At 41.8% G+C, this 14,437-nt stretch overlaps 1 protein-coding gene across 6 annotated transcripts in view; it reads right to left on the bottom strand.

Annotated features, from left to right (window-relative positions):
* Positions 1–14,437, bottom strand: part of ndrg4 (NDRG family member 4) — a 105,807-nt gene that overhangs the window by 3,308 nt on the left and 88,062 nt on the right. For 5 of the 6 annotated variants that reach the window (XM_055648664.1, XM_055648665.1, XM_055648661.1 and 2 more), the window contains 6 exons: positions 13,062–13,118; positions 11,436–11,487; positions 8,906–8,953; positions 5,563–5,598; positions 5,079–5,130; positions 972–1,010 (listed from right to left, as the gene is read on the bottom strand). In XM_055648664.1, the coding sequence (XP_055504639.1) occupies positions 972–1,010; positions 5,079–5,130; positions 5,563–5,598; positions 8,906–8,953; positions 11,436–11,487; positions 13,062–13,118 (284 nt within the window). The remainder of the gene's footprint in view (positions 1–971; positions 1,011–5,078; positions 5,131–5,562; positions 5,599–8,905; positions 8,954–11,435; positions 11,488–13,061; positions 13,119–14,437) is intronic. The other variant, XM_055648662.1, reaches the window with a different exon arrangement.

Genomic DNA, 14,437 nt, shown 5'->3' with positions numbered 1-14,437 from the left:
TGCTCACATTTGTCAATTAAAAGTACGGTGGAATCTTTTAGGCAGATGCAGAAGTCAGCTCTTAACATTAAGGTTTTAAAATCAAATTACCTGTAGATTCTGAGGCAAGAGAAAACATAAGCAAAAGTGCAATTCCATTTGGATAATATGACTTAGTTCTCTGGTTTCCAATTTAAAAGTGTCACAACACATCAACTGAAAAGCATTGGTACAATATCAAAGGGGAGGTAAAGTTAATTAAATGTAAGGAAAGGTTCACCATAATATTTTGTTCTTTCGTGGTTCAACTACATTGTAATTATATTTGAATAGGATGCTTACTGCATGTGTTTACAATGACCTACATCTGACTTCACTATACTATACACACTATACAATCAATTGGTTCATTTCCCTCAATTCCATCAGTCACAGAATACAAAGAACATGATGTTGGATTCAGCTATCTAAAAGGTATGCTACACACACATTAAAACTTAATACAAAGTGCTGGAGCAACTCTGGAGGTCAAGTGGCATTTCTGGAGAATAGGGATAAGTAGTGTTTCAGGACGGGACTCTTCTTCTGAAGAACGCCCCTGACCTGAAACATTACCTATCCATTTTCTCCAGAAATGCTCTTTGATCCACAGATCCCAGCACTTTGAGTCTTCTTTTGTAAACCAGCATTTACAGTTCCCTGTCTACACATAAAGCCTTATTGCAACTTGGAAAATGCAAGAGTATTCATGTCTCCCATTGCTCAACTGAGAGTGAACGTCAATGACTTGTCAATATATAAGTTACAGCCAAATATTGCAACATATGTGGATTGGCTGTGGGAAGCTGTAGCAAGACAGAGAACAGTTTTAAATGGAGTATAGAGCACAGATGGGTGAGTGCATGCAGTGACAAGAGAACGGTGCCTTAACATCGAACACAAGCTGTAGCACAAGCAATGGAATAGTTCATGAAGAAACAGGAAATGGGTACCTGCTCCACCACTCAGTCGTCTATCCACTAAATATGCAACTGAGCGTGAAATAAGGAAGTAGGAAACGCAGCGTTACAGTCTACATCGAGAGAAAAGCAGACTCACATCCAACTCATACAGGAACGCACACGTACGTATGGTCTCAACCAACTGGGACATCTGTATGACATGTATGGTCTTACATTTGGTGTCCTGACCCAAACCTCTGTTTTCTTTTAAGAATCTTCCACATGTTATTCTCATTTTGTTGAACCTACGATCTAAGCAGTCAATAGTATCGCTATAAAGGTACGAGAGGGAGTTTTGTAATCAAGATTATCATCTGGGCAGCCCGATATCCCATTCTTCAAGTTTTGTAGGAGAGCAGTGTTTGCATTTTCACCGTTCAAGCATATTTCAAGCACCGATCCAGAGAGATCTGGGCTTCTCCACCGTGTCAGTTTGAAATGACTATATTTATGAAACTTGTTCCATGATACAATATTGGATGCAGTTCTGAGAAAACATATTACTGCTTGTACAGAAACTTACACAGAAACTGAATTATTCTGCTAATTTGAATTCACAATATGGACCTTTTCTTTCCCTTTCTACTACTCTATCTAGTACTAAATGCAGATAGAAATACTGTGGCTCTTGCAATCGTGTCTAACTAGCCCAACACTCGTATCACACCCCTCATTCCCCGCATCTCCATCTCTCATCTCCTGAGCAGCTTCAGCTGCCTTGAACCCATTTCTTCCTTAAACTGTTGGCTCTTCCTCCAGCAAACTCATCAAATGTTCAGTCTTCTAAAACTCTCTCTGCTCTTACAAAGTTCATAAGGTCATGTGATAGGAGCAGAATCAGGCCTTTCGGCCCATCAAGTTTACTCCGCCATTCATTAATGGCTGATCTATCTCTCCCTCCTAACCCCATTCTCTTGCCTTCTACCCATTACCCGACACCCGTGCTAATCAAGAATCTATCTATATTTGCCGTAAAAATATCAATTGATGGCCTTCACAGCCTTCTGCGGCAAATAATTCCACAGATTCACCACCCTCTGACTAAAGAAATTCATCCGTGTCTCCTTCCTAAAGGAACGTTTTTTAATTCCAAGGTTAGGACCTCTAGTCCTGGACTCTCCCACTAGTGGAAACATCCTCTCCACATCTACTCTATCCAAGCCCTTCACTATTCGGTATGTTTCAATCAGGTCCCCCCTCATTCTTCTAAACTCAAGTGAGTACAGGCCCATTGCCATTAAACGCTCATCGTATGTTAACCCACTCATTCCTGGGATCATTCTTGCAAACCTCCACTGGACCTATCCAGGGCCAACACATCCTTCCACAGATATGGTGCCCAAAATTGCTCACAATATTCAAACATTACATCCCTGTTTTTGTATTCTAGCCTCTTGAAATAAATGCTAGCATTGCATTTGCCTTCTTTGCTACCGATTCGACTTGCAGATGAACTTTTTGGGAATCCTGCACTAGCACTCCCAAGTATGTTAAGGTTATTTTTTGCATTGCTGGTAGAATATAAATCATCGGCCTAATCTTCTAATTAAACCTATTCAGATCAGCCATTATTTATCAATTAATTGGGCAACTGCTCAAGACTATACAAAGGCTGCTCCGTTAAATTCTGCTCTGCACTAGTAGATTACTTGGAGCCATGGGGAAATCTTGAGTTTACTGGTGTCCTAGCTTTGAAACACACTTTTTCTTGTAGCATGCTTGCAGGCACAGCCTTCCACTAGAAATAAGGTTCCCAATTGATTGAGCAGTCCAGTATAGCAAAGTCTCTCTGGGCATTTGTGCCAGGTCCCAAACTGGCAACAGTGCCCACTGAAGCAATGATCTCAGGCTTACCAGGTATCAAAGCTATTTGTTCAATGATATGCCTCTGGCAATCACAAACATTGAAATACATGTAGGCACAGTTACAAAACTGATACATCATAACACTAAGCAACACTTGCTACATAAATAATTAAATACATTTATATTAGCTTAATTAAACCAAATAAAAAGTAAATTCACATTTATTTATTGTTCTGTGAACAGCCTTTTCTTCCCATTCATTCTGGGAAACCAACCTGCTGAGCCAGAGCAAAGATAAACTCAGTGAGCCCATTGAAATCCATGGGAAGAAACAGCTGTCCACCAAACTGTGAGAACTTGTAGGGAATTAAACTTAGCTAGTTGGTTTGTGTGTGTATACACGTGCGTGTATGTATTGATTTTTTTCAATAATTTTAAGCTTTTAAAAAAATAGCACTCTTATTCTGATGAGTGCTTCTGAATGTCTCCCATTGCTCAACTGAGAGTGAACTTCAATGACCGGTCAGTACTTTTATGTAGTTGTGTGTCTTGTTGCTTTTTTAATATGACTGTATGATAATTCGAGTTTCACTGTGCCTTCATTGGTACACGTGACAATAAACTGACCTTTGAAACACAAGAAAATGACTGCGGAGCAAGAATGGTGAACACAAATGGTGTACTTGGATAAATTCATACCTAACCATTCAGGAAAAATAATTAAATCTCAATTAACTGTGAATAAATATCTGTAAATTAATCTTTAATCATAGACAAGAAGAAACATGGGAACTGCGTCTGCACATCCCTCAATATTGTCAAGTAACAGTTTCTCCAGATGTCTCAATAACAAAACTTTGATATCTGCAGATGCAGTAATTATTAGACTCTGAGTGCAAAGGTGTTCGTATCTGCTCTTCAACTGCTCCAAGCAGTTGCTTTAAACTACAAAGTGCAAGTACAAAGAAAGCTTAGACCTTGTATTTCTCAATTTAAAATATTTTGGGCTCAGTACTAATTCTCACGGGTTCTTCCCCTTTATAAAGTGCTCTGGGACCTGTGAACAGCAGCTTTTATTTTTTTAGGTTTGTAAATATTTAATGTTTATTTCTCCAGTTAGTGTATAAACTGTGATGCTCTGTTCACATCTTTGAATGGGCCATTAGAAAACTGCACTTCACTAATTTGATTGATCCTTCTAGACATAGGCCTACGGACTATTACCATAAATGATAATGTTCAAATTAGACACCAAAGCAGGCACAGAAATATGCAGTGCTCACAGAGAGAGACTCCGCCACACACTCTGGAAGCATATAATGATGTGCTCTAGACAACTGACAATGCAATCACTTCTGAATATTACATTGCAAGACAGAATTATGCATGAAAGTCAAAACTATCCCTAAATATCAATCTCTCATTGTTTCCATGCTCTGACTTAGTTATCATGAAATAGAATCTCAGATGTATAAGACGGATCCAATTTAGTGAGAAGTGATCCACATTAAGATCGCAATTTTCTCCAGAGCATACTCTGCCCAATATGGTTTTACTGGCAGTAAACATGTAATTTTGTGTAATTTGTTTACAATTTACATTTTTGTGTGAATCAATGTGCCTTTGATGCTGTTGCAAACAAGATTTCACTGTACCTGTATCTCACTGTACGTGAGCATATGATAATAAACAAGGCTTGACTTGATGTAGAACATAATTTCACCATGGCAATGCCCCGAGGTAGAACAGTCTCACCTCAGCAATGCCCCACATTAGAATTGCCTCATCATTACTGCGCCTCATGCCGACATCTCTCTCCTGGAAAACAACCTATGTTAAGGAGCCCTTCCTTGGGAACAAATGCGGTGAATAATCTTACCCATGTTTAACAATCCATGTGCAAATAGTGCCATCAATGGCACATCCCATGTCAGTCATTATAAGAACAAGCTACAGCCAAGTCTCACTGTGCGAATAACCCGTGGCATACAGTTACATTGCAAGAACAACCCATGCCATACATTCTCAATGCCAGAACAACACTGCCAATCAGTCTCACTGCGAGGACAACCTACGGTAAACAATCCCACAGCGACAACATTCCAGAGCCAACAATTTAACCAGGAGATCTCTCCGGACCAAACAGTGTCCCCATTAGGTGACACCACTAGGTACAATCCTCTTGTCAGTATGTAAGCAATGTGCACCGCCCAGAGTTAGATACGTTCTGTTAATAATGCTGAAGGTAAATCAAAACACATTCATACTTAATGCAGCTCTTCTGATACTTACTGTAGCCCATGCCCTGCAGAAAGTATTTGAAGGCCTCTGTCATCTTTCCTGGCTGTTAGAAGAAAATGTAAAAACTAAAAAGTAGTATCAGCCTGAAGACATACAGTATAAAAAAATAATAAACAGTAGTGCACCACCTTATGTCATCTGCTAATTACCACTTTCAATGGAGTAATAAACAATGTAGGTTAAGATATTGGGAGAAATCTGAAGCTGACAGATGTTGCCATTTTTAAAGACCCCTAACCATTAGAATCCATTGACAAGACATTAAATTCCAAATGTGACACATCAATGCCCCTTGGGAACTTCTTCAGGGCACCTCCTGCCATGCCACCCTAATTTCAAAACATATCCCATGCTGAATTACATTATCACTTCTAGGAGCACATAAACATGATCTTCTGTTTTGGAGTGAAAGGCACAAACGTGGCAGAAGTTTTGGAAAACAGATCTGTGTAAATGTGAAGTGTGAATTACCCACCTGAGTGATCTGGGGCAAGCCACCACAGTCAGCCATCTAAAAAATAAAACATGGATGAGGGTTACCACTGTGGATGAGGAAATACCAGACGATTTGCCAAATTTCTTCAACTAAATCATAATACCACCTGTAATTCACAACGATGTTCACAAAGTAGAAACATAGAAAATAGGTGCAGGAGGAGGCCATTCGGCCCTTCGAGCCAGCACCGCCATTCATTGCGATCATGCCTGATCTTCCCCAATCAATAACCCGTGCCTGCCTTCTCCCCATAGCCATTGATTCCACTAGCCCCTAGAGCTCTATCTAACTTTCTCTTAAATCCATCCAGTGATTTGGCCTCCACTGCCCTCTGTGGCAGGAAATTCCACAAATTCACAACTCTCTGGGTCAAAAAGTTTTTTCTCGCCTCAGTCTTAAAAGGCCTCCCCTATATTCTAAGACTGTGGCCCCTGGTTCTCGACTCGCCCAACATTGGGAACATTTTCCCTGCATCTAGCTTGTCCAGTCCTTTTATAATTTTATATGTTTCTATAAGATCCCCCCTCATCCTTCTAAACTTCAGTGAATACAAGCCTAGTCTTTTCAATCTTTCCTCATATGACAGTCCCGCCATCCCAGGGATCAATCTCGTGAACCCACGCTGCACTGCCTCAATCACAAGGATGTCCTTCCTCAAGATGCCCACAAGATGCTTATTTTTTTGGAATTGGAAAAATGCTAACATTTAATACTCTAACAATTGATATCCATAATATATTAAATTCGTTTGTTTCATTAAGAGCTAGGGCTTGGATTCAGAGGATTAATTCAAGAAAACAAGGTGACCTATCCATTTATTCCTTCAATCCACATTGACTGAGTGTTCTATTGGTTCAAGTCTAAATTGGATCAATGTTTTTGAACACAAGGGCTATATAAATATTTCCCATCCTAGCCTGGCTCCAGCTGGTCAACATCTCATTCATTACAAGACTGACTGTATGCCCCGTAGTGACCTGAGCCTGTCTCAATGCACAAGAAAATAACAGCCTGGCTCTGATTGTAACTTTAATCTGTTGTGTAATTGTCTAACAGCAATTCATTTTACGAGTTCCCACAAAGGCTTCACTTTTTTAACTGGCAGGTCTGTGACATACACTATGGATAAATATTCCATTCTGCAGTTTCCAATTTGTGATTGTTTCATGAATAATGTCCATAGTTCCACTGGTCAAATTGAGTCCATCATTGTGTGTTGGGGTGAATGAAGCATGCAATTGTCTGCCTCTGATGAATGAATGAGTCGGAGAATTTTCTTGTAGAGGATGAATAAGATTCATCAATGATTTTGTCAAATTAATGTTTCAGTTGATAGCTTATGGGCCTGTCCCACAGGCAATTTTTCTGGCGACTGCTGGCAACTATCAAGTTGCCGGCAATCGCCTGAAAAACAGGTGACTGGAACGGCAACTGTCAGAGTGGAACACACACACATCGCTTCTTTCACCAGCCCGTTATGCAGGCGGGGTCAGAGCAAGCGGGAGGAGCGCTGTCTGAGTGAAATTCACATGGTGCAGGACCGTAAGATGTCAAGAGGTTTCTCATTGAAGACCAAAAGGAACTGATGTATTTAACCATGACTGAACCAATCTAATGAATACATCAGGAATGTTGCTGAAGCAAAATGTTTAGCAATCAGCTGAATCTTAATATTCAGAAATAATTTTATGTAAACACATGCTTCTCAAACTAGACGCATGTGCGAGTGTATACTTTAGTTATCCCTAACTAATAGACAATTGTTCACGGAAAAATAATCATGGAATACTTACTCCATTCAAGGGAGCCCATCATATCTGTATCGGCTGAGAAAGCTACCAAATGTACTCCTAATTTCCAAGGCAAGGTCCAGATCTCTGTAAACCAACTATGGGACAACCTCTCTGCCCTTGCCTTCCAAAGGAAAGCATCCTAATTAACATTGACTATGACTTAATTGACCCATCCTGCTGGGTGGAACTCATTTGTCTCCCACACTATTCAATATTCTGTAGTTTATTGTAAATTCCCTTTCTTTGTTGCTCTCGGAAAAGGGGAGTCGACGCTTCTGGGGAACAGGCAGATAATTAGAGCTGAGGCTAAGTTCAGATCAGTCATGTCCTTATAACCATATAACAATGACAGAACAGGTATTAATCAATGACAGAACAGGTATGAGAAGCTGTTTAGTTCAATGCTCCAAGAGTCATAGAGTGATACAGTGTGGAAACATGCCCTTCGGCCCAACTTGCCAACATCGGCCAGTTACTCAGTTACTCTTGTTCCACCTGCCTGCATTTGATCCATATCCCTCCAAACCGTCCTATCCGTGTACCTGCCTAACCATTTCTTAAATGTTGGGATAGTCCCAGCCTCAACTACCTCCTCTGGCAGCTTGTTCCATACATCCACCACCCTTTGTGTGAAAAAGTTACCCCTTAAATTCCTATTAAATCTTTTCCCCTTCATCTTAAACCTATCTCCTCTGGCCCTCGATTCACCTACTCTGGGCAAGAGACTCTCTGCATCTACCATGCTCCTGTAAAAATGTGGGCCTGTAAGGTGTTAATGGGGTGATAATTGGATGATCAGCCATGATCACATTGAATGGTGGTGCTGGCTCGAATGGCCGAATGGCTTACTCCTGCACCTATTGTATATAATGGACAAAATCAAAATAACAAGTTCTTTAACATTCTTTCGGGAGGGAATCTGTGCATCACTCTAACCTACATAATTTGACTCTTATTGCCAATGGGATATTAAAGGATTGACATAAAGATTTCCTTGCTAGATGCCTGAAACGAGAAATGTTGGTTTAGAGATACGGCTTGGAAACAGGCCTATCGGCCCACTGAGACCAAACCGTGCATCAATCACTCATTTACACTAGTTCTATGTTAGCCCAACATCTCATACACTCCAAACACATTTGGGGTGCTTTTACAGAAGCCAATTAATCACCAAATCTTTGGTATATACGAGGAAACTGGAGCACCCGGAGGATTTCTGCAGGGTCACTTGCAAACTCCACACAGACAGCACTTGAGGTCAGAATCTAACATGGGTCTCTGGCATTGGGAGGCAGCGATTCTACCAACTGTGCCCCCCTACAGTTTTCAATGAAAATGCGTTTGAGAAAATTTGAGTCTTTTAATGTAAGAACTACTGCACCCCAGTATCTTTGGCTTTTGCATCAGGAAATAATCCCACCCACTCTATAATTTAGGTACGAATGGCCAATTAACTGTGCAGAGATTTGTTTCTCCCTAAAATGACCTTTATTTGTCAGATTCCACAACCAGTGCAGGTCATTTAATACCTTCAGGAAAGTTGTCTGAGTTGGGTCCAGCTTGGAATTGCATTCCACCTAGAATGAGACAGCAGTATTAGTTTTACAAAATCAACAATCAGTGATAAAATGAACTGATATTTAACAAAAAAAATCTTTCCTAAAATTAGGGGGGAAATTGCTCAGTACATGTAGCAATTTGTCCATGTTTTAGGTTACGTTTTCATCCATTATTATTTTCAACACTAGTACAAATGCCAGCCAGAGGAAATCTTCACAATACATGCACGGTGCTCCAACTCACATCAACCAGCACAGTTCATACTGTCAGTTGCCTTTCATTATTCTCTGCTTGTTGTCAATTAGCAGTCATGCATAACATTAAGCATCGTAAGTTTTGATAAGTGTCAAACGTAGATCTAATTACACTTTTTCACCATGCTCTGTAGATAAGATGTCTATTGTTACCAAACAGCACTGCTTCTATCTCACACTAACAACATGGAAGACATATATATAGATATTGATACAGGTACAATTACATAACCAGGACAGCATTTAACTGAGCTCTCTGATTGCCACATTCCACATATTTGCATAAGTGGACTAAGGGTAACTCGAATGTAACTTAAGAGCTTCAAAATAACTTGGCATTGCTGGTAGACAGACTCCCAGTATTATTTTAGTGGAAGATTAATCCCATTTAAAAACATGTAGAATAACCGAGTTATGTGCTGTACAGACCTCAAACACAATGAGCGAAAGAGATATTCATATTAATGCTGAGATTTGTAGATCAGATGGTAGAAAGTGGAATAAAACTGATGGCAGGAGAATATGAGAGCAACCCAGAGAGATGCAACAAAGGATCAATTCTCTCAAGTTTTTAATTTATGCATCACAGCCTGAAGAATGAAGGACGTTGCAGAAAGTGGTGGACATTGCTCGGTCCCTCACAATCTCCTCACCATTGAAGGGATTTACAGAAAGGCAGCTTATACCATCAAAGAATCATATCACCCTGGCCACGCTCTTAAGTCGCCATTACATCAGAAAGAAGGTACAAGAGCCTGAGAACAGTTACCTCCAGATTCAAGAGGAGTTTCTTCCCATCAAACATCAGGCTCTTGAACCACCGTAATCACAACTTTACCTCAGCACCAAACTATTATGAACTTGGTTTAGGTCACACCACATACTTCAGCTTGCACTATTAAATTCTGGTTACTTAGTATAACTGGTATACTAAGTGGGCGGTGGGCCCACTTAGTGGGCGGTGCGACTCTGGTCAGCAGCGGCCTCTGCAGTCTGTCCGCGTTTTATTATTTTCTGTCTGTGTTTTTATGTCGTTTTTGTTATTTTTTGTTGGGGTGTGTGTGTGTGGGGGGGCGGGGGTGGGGTGGGAGGGGGGGGGGGAAACTTTTTAAATCTCTCCCTGCACGGGAGACCCGACCTTTTCTCGTCGGGTTTCCGTTGTCGTTGGGGCCGCAACGAGGAGCGGCCTCCAACAGGAAGAGACCGGGGACTCTGGTGCTACGACTCACCGTCACCGGGCTGGCCGAGTCCAGAGCGGGTGGAGCGGTGGAGGAGCGCTGCTGCTGCTGCTGCTGCGGCCCGACCGGAGAGTCGGAGGCTCCAACGGCAGGTCTGTGGATGGTGGCACCGGGAGCCCGCGGGTCCCTGGAGGGAGACCGCTTTTCAGGGCTCTCGCAACGGCGACTTCCCCCGCCCGAGTTGCGGGGTTGAAGAGCTCCTGGAGCGGGGCCTAACATCACTGCCCCGCGCGGCTTGGAATGGCCGCGGGACTCTGCGAGCGCACGCCGGGGGCTCTAACACCAAGACCCGGTGTGTGACCTCGCACCACCCGGCATGGCTTTAATGGCCGCGGGACAATCGCCATCGCCAGCCGGGGGCTTTGACTTTGACTCTGACATGAGGGGGGGGGGGGAGAGTGCAGTGGAGAGATAAGTTTATTTGGCCTTCCATCACAGCGATGTGATGGATGTTTATGTAAATTATGTTGTGTCTTGGGTCTATGTGTTTGTAATGTATGGCTGCAGAAACGGCATTTCGTTTGGACCTCAAGGGGTCCAAATGACAATTAAATGTATCTTGTATCTTGGTAATTTATTACATATTCGCTTATTTTATACTTATTATGTATAGGTTTAGTTTATTATTGGCATGTGTACAGAGTTACAGTGAAGCTTTGTTTTACATACTATCCAATCAAATTAGATAATATTATACATAAATACAATCAAACTAAACACAGGTTCAGTGGATAGATTGAAGAGAAATATACAGAGTGCAGAATAATCTTGCTTTGTTGTGCTAATGTGCCTGTAAAGATGCAACAAGTAAGAATTTCACTGTTCTGGTCTCAGTGCATATGACAAATAGATGCTCTTGATTCGACTGTTGAATCCAGTGTCTAGGCTTATGATTAACCTTCACAATTAGCAATAACTATTCTATCTTCAAGAAGACCAACGCAGAGGCAAAGCCTCATATTTGACCCTACCGCCGTGTACGACGCAGTGTTGCACTTTATACTCACCACTCCTTCCTCTGCTGGGGCATTGTCCCCCACCACCAGCATCACTGGACACCTGCAATACACCGGATCATCAGTTCTCTTTCTCACATCTGCAGGCAGATCCTAAACAGCCGTCCCCTCCCCCCACCGCATGGAACCTTCTTCTCACATTTCAAACACAAGGAAAGACCTTCAAGTCACATGTGAGGCCCCTACTCATATTTAACCCATGGGTTGAAGACATATTGATACGGGGATCAAACTCACAAATAGAAAGTTTAATTAGAGGTCTTATTGAGGTAATGTTGGCACACCCCCATTACAAATGTTGGATATTTAAGGATTAGGGAGAAACTCCTGCAGGCAAGTGGTCAAGACTTGCACAGGGCATGAGAAGGTTATATACAGTAAACTGAGAGCTTTCAGCTGTCACCTTTCAGGCACTGTCAATAATTCAGTGACAAGGTACTTTCTCATTTGTAACTTGTTCTCATTTGAAGTACCACTGTGACTGACTGCTCAGTGTTAAGGAGGCAAATCCTTCACCATTTCCTTCAAATGTTTCAAGTGCTTTTATTATTGACTCAGGACATTTGCTGCTTCATAACTGTAACCCAGCCAGGGAGATTTTTCCTCCTGATCATCAGCATAACTTTGTGGGAGTCTGGGCCATTGATCACATTCACCTCTTGCACATTCCATCCCATGTGATGTAGAGGAGGTGGGATTGAGAGCCCAACTTGCGGTCACATACCCCATTAAGACTGCAAGCACGCCGGTTTACTTGATCCATCTTAGAGAGCAAGGTTGGACAATAATAGCAATATAGGTAGTGTGCTACATTCAGAATGCGGGGGGAGTAGCTGAAATACAGCATGATCCGTGACTACCTCATCTGCAGTGTCTGCAACTTGAGGAATTTCTGCCCAGAGTTTTTGAGGGAGAGTTACTTGCACATTTTAACCTAAGCAGTAGTCAAAGCCATTAGGTTGGCAATGGTACAGACTTGGGTAGTAGCTGGGGGCGGGGCAGGTGACGTAGATTTAGGCAGGTCAATGGGCCACAATGCAATTGGAGGTGGAGCTTAAGCTTCTGCCATTTGTTCAATAGTGTGGATGAGAGCAGAAGGATGGGCTAACTGACTATAGGAGAAACATAAAGCAGTGATCAATGAGAAATGCAGTAGTAGAAAGGGGTAGTGCGGTCTGACAGCTTGGACGAGCTAGACAAAATACCAATACTTTAAATTGCTTGCATCAGAGGCAGCGAAGAGATGAAGCACTCACACTGGGGACAGAGTGAGGGTTGTAACCTCTCATTCTAGACAGTGAGAGGGATGTAACTTCATAATCTGGGGCCAGAAATGGTGGATGTAATGTCTCACACTATGTCTGATACTATGACCAGTGGGGAGCATTTGTCACTCCTCACAGAGATCACCGAATCCTCCCTATTCTCCCTCAGACCGTGTTCAGTGATGGGAACACACAAGCTGGTCATAAGCTGGAGAAGAATACAAAAATAAAGAATGATGCAATGTTTTGGAATTTCACAACAATAAAATGGACTGCAAGAACAGGTAAGTGTAGTCAGGTTGTGGTATTGAAGAGGATCCTAATCCATGAAGAGGTATGGGTGAAGACTTACTGCAGAGTCTTGGCATTGGCCACACTTCCAGGTCTGTTCATTTCCAAATCCCTGCGGCTGTGGAGAAGAAATTGTACATACGGTTATTTTCAAACTATCACACTTTATTGGTCCCATTAAAAATAGGACTAACGCAAGCCCATTCTGAATTGGGCCAAGGTGAACTTTAATGGTACTGCACAGGAACTTGCTAAAGTCATTTGGAGTAGAATGTTTACAGATACTTTTAAAAGAGTGATGGAGATCAAAGCATGCTGGTTCCTGTTAGTGAAGAGCAAGACAGCTGGGAGTAATGCCCCTGTCCCACTAAGGAAACCTGAACAGAAACCTCTGGAGACTTTGTGCCCCACCCAAGATTTCCGTGCGGTTCCCGGAGGTTTTTGTCAGTCTCCCTACCTGCAACCTCCGGCAGCCACCTGCTACCTCCAGGAACTGCACGGAAACCTTGGGTGGGGCGCAAAGTCTCCAGAGGTTTCCGTTCAGGTTTCCTAAGTGGGACAGGGGCATTAGGAACCCTGGATGACGAGAGAAATTGGGGCTCTGACCAGGAAAAAGGAGACATGGGCTAGGTATTGGTAACTGGGATCAAGTGTAACCATGGAGGAGTTTAGGGGCCTGAGGAGCATATGCAAGGAGGAAATTAGAAAGGCAAAAAAAGGGCCGAAGATAGGTCTGGCAGTTAAAATTAAGGAGAATTCAAAGAGATTTCAGAAGTACATTAAGAGAAGAAGAGTAACTAGAGTGAGAGAATAATGCCCCTCAGAAACCAAAGCAGTCATTTACATGTGGAGCCGCAAGAGATGGGCAATGATTTGGATAAGGAAAGCATGATTAGTAAGTTTGTTAAAGTAGGTGATATTGTAGGCAGTGAAGATGGTTATTAAAAATCACAACAAGATTTTGATCAGCTGGGCAAGTAGGCTGAGGAATGGCTAATAGATTTTAATTTAAAGTGCGAGATGTAGCATTTTGGGAAGTCAAACCAGGGCAGGGCCTTCACAGTGAATGGTAATGCCTTGGGGAGTGCTGTAAAGCAGAGGGATCTAGCAGTACAGGTACAGTGCATTCATAAAGTATTCAGACCTTCACTTTTTCCACATTTTGTTACAATACAGCCTTATTTTAAAATAGATTAAATTCATTTTTTTAAATCATCAATCAACACACAATACCCCAGAATGAAGAAGTGGAAACAGGTATTTAGACAAATTTTGCAAAGTATTTAAAAATAAATAACTGAAATATCACATTTACATAAATATTCAGACCCTTTGCTATGACACTCAAAATTGAGCTTAGGTTCATCCTGTTTCCATTGATTATCCTTGAGATGTTTCTACAACTTGATTGGTAAATTCAATTGATTGGACATGATT

The sequence above is a fragment of the Leucoraja erinacea genome, chromosome 17 (assembly GCF_028641065.1).
Source record: "Leucoraja erinacea ecotype New England chromosome 17, Leri_hhj_1, whole genome shotgun sequence".
Taxonomy (NCBI): domain Eukaryota; kingdom Metazoa; phylum Chordata; class Chondrichthyes; order Rajiformes; family Rajidae; genus Leucoraja; species Leucoraja erinaceus.
Note: the sequence above shows the minus strand (reverse complement) of the source record. Positions and strands in the feature narration are given on the sequence as shown.